This window comes from Narcine bancroftii, chromosome 3 (genome assembly GCF_036971445.1).
Source record: "Narcine bancroftii isolate sNarBan1 chromosome 3, sNarBan1.hap1, whole genome shotgun sequence".
NCBI lineage: Eukaryota > Metazoa > Chordata > Chondrichthyes > Torpediniformes > Narcinidae > Narcine > Narcine bancroftii.
The window spans coordinates 53,145,338-53,158,404 of NC_091471.1; the positions used below are offsets into that span (position 1 = coordinate 53,145,338).

Sequence of the window (13,067 nt, forward strand, 5' to 3'; positions counted from 1 at the left end):
TTAATTACACCCTGCTATGTTTTGAAGACTGGGAGAAACCGGAGCACTCATAGGAAACCCCTGGAGACACTGGGAGAATGTACAAACTCCTGAGAGACAACGCCGGATTTAAATCTGGGATGCCGCTGCTGTAGTAATGTTGCGCCAATTGCTTCGCTAACCAAATACAAAATTCAACACTTTAGACACACACTTATATTAAACTCATAAACAGCATCATTAAATGTTTCTTATATTCTGCTGCTATTATAATTTAATAGATTTAATGATAATCTTGTAATATATTAATCGGGTTGACTGCCACGGTTATCTAATTGAGACACAGATAATAATTATTTTCCAAGGAGAATTGAACAAGGACGAAAAAGAACATTTCTGGGAAGATGGAAATGGCAGGTAAATGATGTCTGAGGGAAATGAGTTGAATATTGTTGTAGATGACAAGCCAACCAAGTCCAAGGAGTTCATAAAATTGTAAGATGTAGGAGCAGAAGTTGGCCATTTGGCCCATCAAGTCCACTCTGCCATTCCATCCTGAGCTGATCCATTCTCTCACTCAGCCTGCTTTTTCTCCATAACCTTTTATACCCTAACTATTCAGATACCTATTAATATCTTCCTTAAATACACCAAATGACCTGGTCTCCATAGCTGTCCATGGTAGTAAATTCCAGAGGTTCACCACTCCCAGGCTAAGGAAATTCCTTAGCATCTCTGATTTAAATGGGCACCCTTCAATTATGAAGTTGTGCCCTCTTGTTCTAGAGTCTCCTACCATGGGAAACAACTTTTCCACATCTGTTCTGCCCAGGCTGTTCAACATTATGAGATTTCTCCTCATCCAAGGAGTTCATGTTCTTTCATTCATTGGACATGAGTGGCCTGGAGTACACTCACTGGATCTCCACCTACTATGAATTCCATTGCTGGAAAAGAGGAATAAATCTGTCCTCAGACTATCTTTCCTTCCTATATTTTCTAATTATTCCATACTATGTGTTTTCTTCTGTAAACAACTGCAGTTATTCTGAGAATACCAACCCTTTGTTAAAAACATGGGGGGGGGGGGGGGTGGGGGGAGGGGATACTTTCATCAGTGCTTGTATTCCAAAGATGGGTAGATTTTGAAATATTGCCACAAAGATTCAGAACAGGAAATAATCTGTTGTGTCCCAAGGTTTATTTCACTAAATTTGTTTAATAGTTTTAATTGAACTGGTTTGTTCAATGCACTTATTGTTTACAATATCAGAATGACTGCACCCAAAATTTACCTTTATGGAAATGATGCTCATAATAAGCAGACATGCTTATTATTGACACGTTGATATAATTGATGAGATTCCTGCAAACATTGACAACCCCACATCAGCCAATGGTGAAGGTGTATACGTCAAAGCAAATGATCCACTCTATAGTAAACAAAGTCAATTTAATCCGAGAGCTATGGAGTGGAGGAAACCAAAGCTACATTCACTTCTGATAAAAGCAAGTTAATTTTCCCATAGATTCCACTGAATAGAGGACGATCATGAGAAAATTATGTGCATAGAATTATTCTCAGGAACTTACAGGAGAGGAGTAACCAAGCTTGATTGAACCTGAAACATTTTTCCTCCTTCAATAACTGTGGTGTGATTTGCTGAGTACTTCCTACATCTTTTGCAGATTTGTGGCAACTACAGTATTTTGCCTATTGATTATTATCTGCTTCACTGCCATTTTCTTTGAGGAATGCAAACCTTGATATTTCTCTGTTGCTCTCTTGCCTTTTCAACTTTGCTCGCCTTCATTGGATTCTGTTTTCCTTTTTGTTCCCAATATTCTGTAATGCCTTTAATATCTTTCGGTCGGCTGCAACATCTTATTTATCATTAGACATTTCTTGTCTGTGCAAACAGTCCTTCCAAGTAAAGCAATACTTTACTTGTGAATTGTAGGGATTATTTACCGCATCTGGTGCTCCTGATGTGGCCTCCTCTACTTTGGGGAGACTGGACACAGACTTGGGATTGCTTTGTCGAGCACCTTTGCCCTGTCTGCTGCAACAACATGGGTTTCCCAATGGACATTCACTTCAGTTCCACTCCCCATTACCATGCTTACCTGTCTGTCCATGACCTAATGCAGTGTCACTGTATTTCTTTCCATAGATGCATCCTGACCTCCTGAATTTTATGGGTTGCATCAGTATAAATGGTTTCTGTTTTCAACACAGTGTTATAGATGTCTGCAATGTCTTGCCAGGGATGGTGGTGGAGGCTGAAATATTAGGGGCATTTAAGAGACTCTTAGACAGGCATATGGATGGAAGAAAAGTGGAGGATAACAGGATAGAGAGAGTTTGGTATTATTTTACGAATATATGGGTTGGCACAACACTGAGGGCTGAAGGGCCTGTAGTGTTCTGTTTTTTTCTCTGTCTGTGGTTTGCCATATTTTTAAAACGCACTAATGATTACAATAATAATGATAATGAATTTATTGTCATATACCTTGTACAATGCACATATGCACTGAAATTTTACTTGCTGCAACAGAACTGGTATTTATAAAAAAAAGTAAACTTCAAAAATACACGGACTAGATAGAAAGTAAATATTCAGAATGATCTGAGTACCCAAAAAGTGACTTTCAATAGTCCAGGCAGTCCTCTGGTGATGTCAGAGCAGTCCATCATTAATGTAACAAGAGTCTGATTGCAGTTGGAAAGTGTTCTGCATTAGATAGTTGCTCCATTACACAGTATTTCTATTTGATAGGTGCTCCACCTTTTTCTGTTTCTCCCTCTCTTCATTCTGAAAATAATGCTCAAGGTGGGTTATGATTCCTCAGTACATGCAGACTTTGGGTTTGCAGAAAACTAGTTTTTATTTCACAGTGTCAGTAGTTCATTCCCATAATCTATTCAGTAGCAGGACAGAAGTGTGGGTGAATTTCACCAACATGATCCCACATGACAGCACACATGCACTTTCCAGTAGGGGTCACTGGATGGCAATCAGGAGTGGGAATTCTAACAGATTTTATTTTATCAGTCGAAATGGGACACTTTAGTGCCACTTACTCAAAGCAACTAACCAAGAACCAACTAGGGATCTAAGTTACACCACTGCATTAGTTTTGAGTATTTACCCATAGATTCAACAAGGGAAGTAAAAAAAAACTTAAATAGCTAGCAATGCTAAATTGCTTCATTTATATTAAAAAGATGGATATACTTTGGCTGGATTGTCTCAGGATATCAGATTTGATTTTGTTGCCAAAATATTGAAAACACACACACACATTCTCGATGACAGCAAACTAATTCAAACCTGTTTGTTCAGATTCCCCATCCAAGCCCCCGTACAACATCTGGCATTGTTTATAACAGTAGTTACGCCTTGTCTTTACCTGATACAGAGACAGTATTTTATATTTAGTCCACTGTGCTTAATAGCCATGCCTCAATACAAATACAAGCTCAGCGAAAGCTGCTCATGTTCATTACTCGGGCAGCAATGAAACTTGTGGCGTCATGAAGTTTTTGTGCGGAGTTGGGAGCTTCAAGCTTTTTTTAAATTGCTTTGTACATTCATATCAAAGATACGGTATGACCAAATGAAACAAAAACAATCCAGTCACAGCAAATTTACAAGGGAAAGTATTTGATCATCCCACCCTCTATTCTGCTTTGTTGGTTACTGTCAATAAAAATACATCTGCTTTCTTAATTTCTAAGCTCCCTGGCTGATGTTTAAATATCTCGACTTCCTGCCCTACCGATCTCATACTTTACAAGTTCCAACCACACCCAGCGCTGTGGTGTAAATTTCCCATATGTTGAGGGATCAATAGGTCTTTCGGCTGCCACCACCTACCAACCACCCCTCAGGCCTGGCACTCCCTATGCACACACACACACACCATGCACAAATCAACATTGTTGAATCGCTCTGCAGAGAGCGTCCGCATCAAGAAAGTGCCACTGTATATTTCATATTACACACTGCATATTTCCATCCTCGATCTAAGTTGTTGTCGCAATTACTTGAGTTAATAGATGTGGGGAGTTGGCGAGGTGACGGGGGGGGGGGGGCATGGGATGCTCCTCCTTTCCCTCTCATCGCACTTCTCCCCACTTTTAACGGTGACAGCAGTGTACCTGCCTCCTTTGTTCCCCCTCCCCCCCTTTCACCTGATGTCAGGTTGCTGCCAAATAGCTCCCCCTCCTCCAAAACTGACGACCGAGGAAGAAAAGCCCTCTCCCTCTCCCCATGTCCATTCCCTTTCGGATTGTTAACAGATGAGGAATGGAGCCAGGGTGCCCATGCCTCCCCCCCCCCCACCCCCTCTCCCCACCTCCTCAGTTAGACCGTTGCCTCGACTACTTATCAACAAATTGACGTGGATTTAGCAAATGGGAGCAGAGGTCTGGTTCTGTCAGACCAGGTTACGCAAGCGTCCCAGCGCGCTTCCAGCCACTTGTTGCAATCCGAGGCCGATATTGAATGGTTGGCAGCAATATAGGTGTGTGTACACATCTTCCTCTATTTATATGCATGTTAAATGCTGTCAAAGTAAAGGAGAGAGACCTGAGAGGGATTGCATCGGGGATATCGAAATCAATAAGGGAAACCTGGGCTTTCCGAAGGGATTACACATGTGGATAACGAGCGAGGAAAGTCAAACATAACAAGAAGCCAAACAAATACATAGATCATGGTTGACCACGCGAGTGTCGTGACTAAAGCAGCACTGGTGAGGGTGGCTTTTTAAAAAAATAATTCTTGATGTGATATGCATTGTTTAAATTGGACTCTCTCGCTCTCTTTCTCGCTCTGTCTGGTCTCTGATTACCCGGAGGCGTAACTCGGCAGCTCTTTACCTCTGTAAATATTTTAATCAGGTTTGGCGGTCGGGGGAGCGATTTTACAGAGATAAAGTGTTACTAAAACAGGAGTCGTGACAGGATCTGCAAATCCTCAGAGAGAGAGAGAGAGAGAGGGAGCGAATAAAAAGGGATGGTTTAATCTGGGAGGACAGACAACCGGTTGGATTGAATTAATATCTATATATAAAACCAGGAGGTGATTAAAAAAAGACGGGCGTTTTGTTTTGCTCCGATTGGCCCCCGCTTTGAGTTTTATTTTAGCGAAGGTAATTTCTGAGCCCACGTTCCCATTCTTTAAATCAAAAGTAAAGCGAGGAAACTTGTGATCAAAGATCGCGGAACACAGAGATTAATTGTGTGGAAACGATGGGCAGCGAATTGAATGAATGAATGGAGGGGAAAGTGAACGTTCTCTGCCCCTCCCCTCCCCCCCAAAAAGAAAATGATTGATCAAAACAGGCACATGCTAAAAGAGAGTTTTAGTAGCGGTACCAACTCATCTGACCCTTATTCGTCTCTTTTTAAAAGCAGGGGTTTTGATCAACTTCTGGGAAACAGTGGGGAGAGGGAAAGGGTTGCTCTTCGCGTTAAACAGACCATCGTTTGGCGGAGGATATTTCTAATTCACTGCAGAAAGATTACAGGGGAGAGAGAGGGAGAGAGAGAAATAAAAGCTTGTAAGTTGTTTTTTTAAAAAAAGACACTTCCTGTAGCCGGGAAGAGAAGTCGCAGTGCGACCGATTCTAGGATTCGAAGATAGGAGTTTCCCCTTCACGAATGAAGATCCATATCCTGTAATGTGTTCGTGGAGCAACTGGAAACGAAGATTGCCGTCTTGCAGAATTTGGTTCTGGAGGGGTTTCCGGGCAGGTTGCAATATGCTGGAGTCGCGGGTTTTCCCAAACTTTCTTTAATTGGGCGCTCCACATTGAACCAGGTAACATTTCATGTATCCATTTAGTATTTGTTTTGGTTGCGGGTTGTTGACGACCTCAGCCGCTCTTTTTTTTAAATGCACAAAGCAAAGTCTTGAGTGAGTTGCCCGCCGATGGGGTTTTAATTTGGTTTTGAATTGCAGAGAGGGTCGAGCTGCGATGTTTCTTTTTTAAGACCAGAGATCCCCCCCCCCCCCAAATGTGCGATTAGTTTTCAGCGCCTGTTTTTTTTGGTTATCTGCGATTTAAAAAGACCATGCAGGCCTGTTTGGAACAATTTTGAGGTCGCTAGGTTTTAATTCGCCATCTGCGGGATACATGCAATCACATCCTGCAATTCGCATGAAGTTCATTACACAGTGGGACAAAGTTGAGTCGGTGTCCTCTCTTAAATGTGCTGCTGGGTTTTTAAAGATAAAAAAAGTCTGACCAACGTGGGCCGGGGGAAGTTTAGTGAAGTTGCCTGCGTGACTTTTTTTTTTTGGCCTCCCCCCCCCCCCCTCTTACTTTTATTATCTTGTAAACAGCAAGGTTTGGTGACCTCTAATGGACTCAGCCTGATCTCTTCGGGAAGTGCACACTGCAGGCTCCCCACGGCATGAAGCTGGAAGCGGTGATGGAAAACCTGCAGAGGCAGCAGCAGGCCAGGCTGGAGATGGAAGAGAGACAGAGGAAAGAGAGGGAGCGAGATGCCAGGCGAGCCGGCGGCGACACCCAGCAGCAGCAAGCAATGACGGCAGCTGTTCACCAGCAACTGGCGGCAGCCCAGCAAGCAGCCGCCCTGGCAGCGGTCCGAGCCGCGGCCATGGCCGGCTTAGGGGACGCGGGACTCGGGTCGAGCGGGGCCACTCGGCCACTCCTCCCAGCTGAGCGCCACCGCGTCCCGTCCGGACTGTCCGAATCCGAAGAGGAGGATCTGGAACGCGATCCGGAGCCCGGGGAGGACGAAGAAGAGGTGGAGGAGGAGGAGGAGGAGGAGGAGGAGGAGGAGGAAGGAATGGACGATGATCAGATCCACCGTGCTCCCGGAGTGCCGAACCCCGGACATACTCTCAAAGGCACTCCAGTGCAGCTCCCCAGATTCGGACAACAGCACTACCACCTCCCCGGCCAATCTCACTCTCCAGTCGGGATCCCCCAGCAAGCGCAGTCCCAACAGCAAGAGTGGACCTACGAGGAGCAGTTCAAACAGGTAGGCGAGCCTTCGCTCTTCAGCGTGTGTGTTGTGTTGGGCCAAACTCGCCCACTGTTGCCCGATGCCAAGATACATTAGTGGATGAGCCCAAAAAGGTGAATTCAGTTGGCACCATTGGAGTCTCTTTATACGACGAGTTTCATTCTTGGTTTGTAGTTACAAGTATATTAGACTCTCCTAGCTAATTGGGGCTTGATGGATGTCCTTAATATCTCTCATATATGCTGGTTTGTACTGTCTAATGTTTGAAGCAATTGGGATATTAAGGTTATGCCAAATTTAGTTATGAATGGGGAAATTAAATCTAAGATTGGCAGAGACTTTAACAAATTAATATACAAGCAGATTTACACACTGATCACAGGCTTTTAATTGTCAGTGTTATGTAGAGTATATGATGTTACTTTAGACTAAAGAAATTGAAACTATTCACTGGGTCAACACACTGTGATGTCTATTGCAACAGGTAGTTTTATTTCAAGTTCCCTTTCACCTTAACAGTTTCATAGAAGAACTGAACATTTTTAATGTCTGTCACATTAATCAAAACTGAGAAGAGAATTGAAGAACTGATCGTAAAGTTCATTATTAATTACTACAATTTTTGCATCTAAAAGTCAAAACCAAGTTGTAGTCAATTTTCTGTTATTGATTTTCTGTCACTAGATGTCGATAGCACGCATTACTGAAGCATTCCCTTCCAGTCCTGTGGTGTGTTGTTAATCAAGTGTGAAAAACAGATATGATGGCAGCAAGAATATATACAATTTTCTAATGTTTTCAGTTTCAATGTTATTTTCAGTGCTTCATACTAAACGTTTTAATGCTTTTCTCAGACACATTAGAAAACCATAGTCAATTGTGTTTTGTTCTTTTGTTAATCCTGAGAGGAGTGAACTTGTTAGAAACATAAAGTTGCAAAGAATCACAACAAAAATGGTTTCTCAGTTAGACGATGTTGCAATTTCAACTATGATTTTGGCCACGAAAGTAAAGGGTGATTTCAAGTTTAACTATTAATTCAGTCATGATATGTGCAATGCTTTGGTATTTCAAACCAAGAGGAGATTTGCAGTAATTTGTTAAATCTTGCTGGGAAACTCAGCAAAATTATTAAACAAATAAAGATAGCTGCAGTTTGAGTCCATCAGCCACTCTCAACCTTTTTCAGCTTGGATTCTGTTCATAGTTTATGGGCTCCCTTCCCTGTGGAGCAATCAAGTTTTGGGTTCTTCTGTACTTCACTCCTACTGAATACATATTAAAAAAATTGTCAGGTAAAAGACAACACTTTTACTTAAATGTGCTGTAACGCCACCCCCCCCCTCCCCCCTGCAATTGAGAATGGCTGGTTGACATGGAACTAGGCAGTCTCTCGTAGAGTGTGCTAGCTCCACCACATTTCTTTCAGAATTACTGAGGCATAACCATCAGATTGGCCAAGGAGCCTACTTTTGAATGAAATCCAGCAACTGTTGATGGAAATGTATTCACATCGACTTTGATGCCTTAATTAAATAGCCTGACAACTATGTCAATGTGTTAGTTAGCACAGGATGATTAAATGTTAAGGCTCAACTTTTCATTGTAAAAACAATCTTGGTGTGAGTAGGATTTTATCTTGAAGAAGGGCTCGGGGCCGAAACATTGGTTGCATATCTTTAACTTCTAAGGACGCTGTGAGACCTGCTGAGTTCCTCCAGCATTTCTGTGTTTTCCCTACAATCACAGCATCTGCAGACTATTGTGTTTCACTAGGATTTTATCCTGTCATGATTAATTTGAATTTGGTGTATTCATTTCTTTATTGGATCAAGTAAAGTTGAAAGCTACAGGAAGTCCACCACTTACAACAAGGTTCCGTTCCTGGGAACTGTTCATAACTCAAACTGTTTTTAAGTCTGAAATGAGCAAGAACAGTGAGTGGGAGAGATCACAGAAACAGCTGTGATGGGAGAGCAAACAGGCCCAGGAAGGGCAGCGAGTTAGCAAACGAGTCTGCTCAGCACTCCCTGTTCTGCTCAACTCCACCCAGCCCCAACTTGTTGTCTCATGCATGGTGAGGGGAGGGGGAAGGAATTGTTGGTGTGGAGTCAAGGAATATGGGAATGCCCTCTTCCCACTCAGTAGAAGATGCCTGCATCCCTGCAGGAGCTGGCAAATTCATCCCCTTCACACTGCTGGTCTTCCAGATGCTTGTTCATGAGAATGGAGTGGCCATAAATCAGACGTTCAGCGTCCGAAGAATTTGTATTTTGTTCTTGTGCATATATCAGAGCAGGGGATCTACAGGAGAGTCTAAAGTTGCCATTTTTCCCAGGGCAGGGTAATCTAGAACTAAATGGCACAGGTTTAAGGTGAGAGGGGAGAATGGTTAAAGGATCTGAGAGACAAGTTGGATCTCCACAGGGAATATTTGGGACCAGTTGCTCTAGAGGATAGTGGACGCAGATACAATTACAGCATTTTAAAGGGTATTCGGATTGTTACTTGGATAGAAATAGAGTAAAGGGATATGGGCAAAGAGTACTGGTGAGGATAAGCACCATTGTTGGCACAAGTGAAGTAGTTTGTAAGAGCCAATTTTTGTGCTGTATGTTTCTAAGATAATTGTGAGTAGGCTTTACTGCAATTCATGACAATTATTATAAATGCATGATCTTTCCTGTTTTTAACTGCTAGTATGTAATCCTCTTCATCAACAGTTGTCTGTAAAACCAAGTCAATGTCCAGATACTTCAAATACTGTGAAGTTTTTAATTAACAGTTACATGGCAGATGAATCCAGTTTTTAAAAAAAAGTTATCTTTGCAAGTAAATTAATGGGATTGTGGCCTTGTAAATGAGGTAACTGACAAAACAGAGCTGTTCCAATAAATCATCAGTCAAATTTTAATGCACTTTTCCACACTTCTTGTACTTTCTCTTGTTATCAGTTAATCCTAAAATAATTCAGTGTCACAAGGTTTAAGGTTAACTGAAAATAAACCATTTCAGTGCAGTATTTTGCGTCTGATGACATCAGTTCAAATTTGTGTGAAAAGAAGGCAATATGGGAAGTGAATTTGAAATGAGAATTTTATTTGTAGGAGTTTCATAATTAGCAAAGTCTGCTGGCAGAAAGGTTTTGTCCGATTCAGATACAAAATGTGAAATTGCTCCTGTTGGTGGATTAATTCAACTTTGTTTTCATTTTTGTTTATTTCCACTTATCATATTCAGTCAAATTTTATTGATCTTAGTGCTTCTGTGTATGAACAAGGCAGAACAGTTTAAAAAAATGGCACCACAAATGTTAGTGATATAATGTTGCCAGTGGCTACTAAGAACAGGAGCATTCTTTGCATTACAAGAGTTCATTGAAAAATTTTAAGCACCTAACAAAACAAAAGTCTGTGGTGGCTTACGATACTTTGTGATATCAAGTCACGCACACCACAGACTAAAATTTTATAACATGTTTGTTGATCTCACTGAGGACAGGCTGGCTTGAGCTCCTGTGGTTAGAAATAAACAGAAAGAAGCCAACATTTCTGTTCCTGATCATTATCCAGTGACCCTTGTGGAAAATGATCGGACATTGGGTCATGAAAGGATTGGAATCAGCTGCCATGGCTCTTATGACCAAATTGGTTGCTGTCACTGTGAAGAATAGTAACTTGAACAAGGTATCTGACGATGCTAGGTAGCTTTGAACTATCATTCAGCATAAAAGAGAGAGGGAGAGCTGTCACAAGAGCAGTTGACAAAATTGATAGCAAAATCACTTAGTAGACGAATGCTTCAACTTTAACTTTCTATTCTCATGGCTGTAAAATGTAACAGAGTCATATATGAATTAGATTTGCACCTTAAAAAAATCTTTTATATTATTAGGTGAAGGAGGAACGACCAAGTCTATTAACCACACCTATCGAAAAATAGTTGCCAGTAGTGTCGAACTGCTTTGCCATCTGCTTCTAATTTGCAAAGTACCAGGTATCAATTATAGGCAGAGCTTAATTTGACGTGGAAAATAGAAGCACTAACAATCTCTGATCATTAGGATTATTTTTCAATAGTTTTTCTCCTGACCTCTCCTTAGTATGCATTGTTCATCAGGCTCATTTGGAATTACTTAGGACTACATGTGAACAGTTGCTTAAACGTGAATGTAGCAAGAGGTAATTGTTAACAGAGGTTCAGCTTTTGCATTTATTTGCGCCTCATGGAAAAATGATCGCACATGTAATACTTGGAGATGGATCTGCAAAGAGTAAGATAAGGTCTGTTATTGGAAGTAACTTGACTCAAATAGACAGAAGTTGGATTGATTATATTACATTGTCTTTTCATTGCAGCACAAGTTCTCAAGATGTCAATACTTTTTAACAAAATATACAAGTTCTGCATTGAAGTCATGATGGCTAAGAAAACTCACAGTGGTGATATTTGATTTGATATTTTTATTTAGAAGTATGGCATTTATATCTCATCACTCTTGAAGTCTAAGTATTTGATAGATAACACTGGACAGCCTTTTCTTTTTTCAAAAGGTTGCTTCCTGAAACAAAATTGGGGATTATTATAGACCACCTCAAGCTGAACACAGTGATAATTTCAGATTTGCTGTATCACATAGGAAATTGGAGAAACACTAGTGTTTAATCAAATTTAGCATGCTTAATTGCATCATGACGGTGACATATTGCGATAGTTTAACTGACCTAAAAATGTTTTACCACTAATTTTCATTTGTAATCAGCATCTAATGCCTCTTGTGTCAGCGCCGAACAATAGTTAGTCAGCATTGATGGATTCTAGTTGCCCTGATACTGCTTTTCCATGGTCAAAATGACCTGGTGAAACCTTTCATCATGTTCGTCACTGACTGCACCAAGATCAGCAGGGAAGACGTCTAAGTGCGAATTTAGAAAATTAATTTTGAATGATATGTGGCACTTCATAATTTTGTATGCTTGAAGTAGACTTCACCTATTTTTTTTCTCTGTGTCATATTTTATATCTTAAAAAAATTGTATATGAGGAAAATTTTAAGGTGATTTTTCATGATCAGCAGCCAAAAATCCATAAAATATACCCAAAAGTATTCAGGAAGCAAAATATTAATTGTCCAGTGTAATCTTTCCATAGAATTTTACTGCTATTCAACACCTTGCCAAGATGGACATTCTTATTTTATTAAAATGTGCTCTGAGATAGCCAGCTTATAGGCCAGCTTGCCTACTCTATGCTGACGCCGCAGATAAACGAAAAGTCAGATGCCAGTCCATCTGATATCTGTGCCCCACAGTGGAGTGAGGACAAGTGCACTGAGCTGCAAGGCTTGAGTCACACATTTAAATGAGAACACCAACCCTGATTTTATTTTTTATTTCACTTTATATTTTTTCATTAATTTTAGCAGGTTGAGACATTCAGTATTTTTGAAGATTTTTCTTTTTAAAATATCTTTATTGATTTTAATTAAAAAGCAACATATACACCTATTAGTCCAATACATGGCCTGAAATAGAAGAAAAGACAGATAATTTGTATTTCTCAAATAATACATTAAACATAAATTGAGTGTACCCTTCTCAATCAAACCCATTTTATCGAAATATCTCAATGATAAAAATCAAAGCAAAGAAGGACCCTCCTCCCTCATTAATCAAACCCCTCTCTCTAAACCAGGTTAACTTGCCTATCTAATTAAATAGGAAAAGAAAGATGGGATTCGGAAACCAGACAATGCTGTTCAGGAGGACCCTAATTCTTTAAATTCTGGTAATACTCCATGAATGGGCCCCACATCTTGTTAAAAAAAAATCACCTTTACATCTTTAACATATTGAAGATTTTTCTCTTGTATTTAACATCTTATTTAACATTGTTAACATTTTGAAGATTTAAAAAAAAAATGATCATGTTCATTTCAAATGTTAAAATAGGCTTTGAGAATGGCAGCCAATTAAAATTCCATCATGATGTTTTGGGAGTGGATCCTGAGGTTCTGCAACTGAGATTTGGTAGCTGCTTGTAGACGAATCCGTCTTGTGGGATTGCTAGAGCATCCAGA

General features: G+C 40.5%; 1 protein-coding gene across 1 annotated transcript in view; it reads left to right on the forward strand.

The window, feature by feature from the left end:
- The window catches only part of LOC138756681 (AT-rich interactive domain-containing protein 3A-like), a 612,036-nt gene that overhangs the window by 10,772 nt on the left and 588,197 nt on the right, over positions 1–13,067 (forward strand). The window contains 2 exon segments of the mRNA XM_069923069.1: positions 6,339–6,393; positions 6,396–7,003. Coding sequence (XP_069779170.1) covers positions 6,339–6,393; positions 6,396–7,003 — 663 coding nt within the window.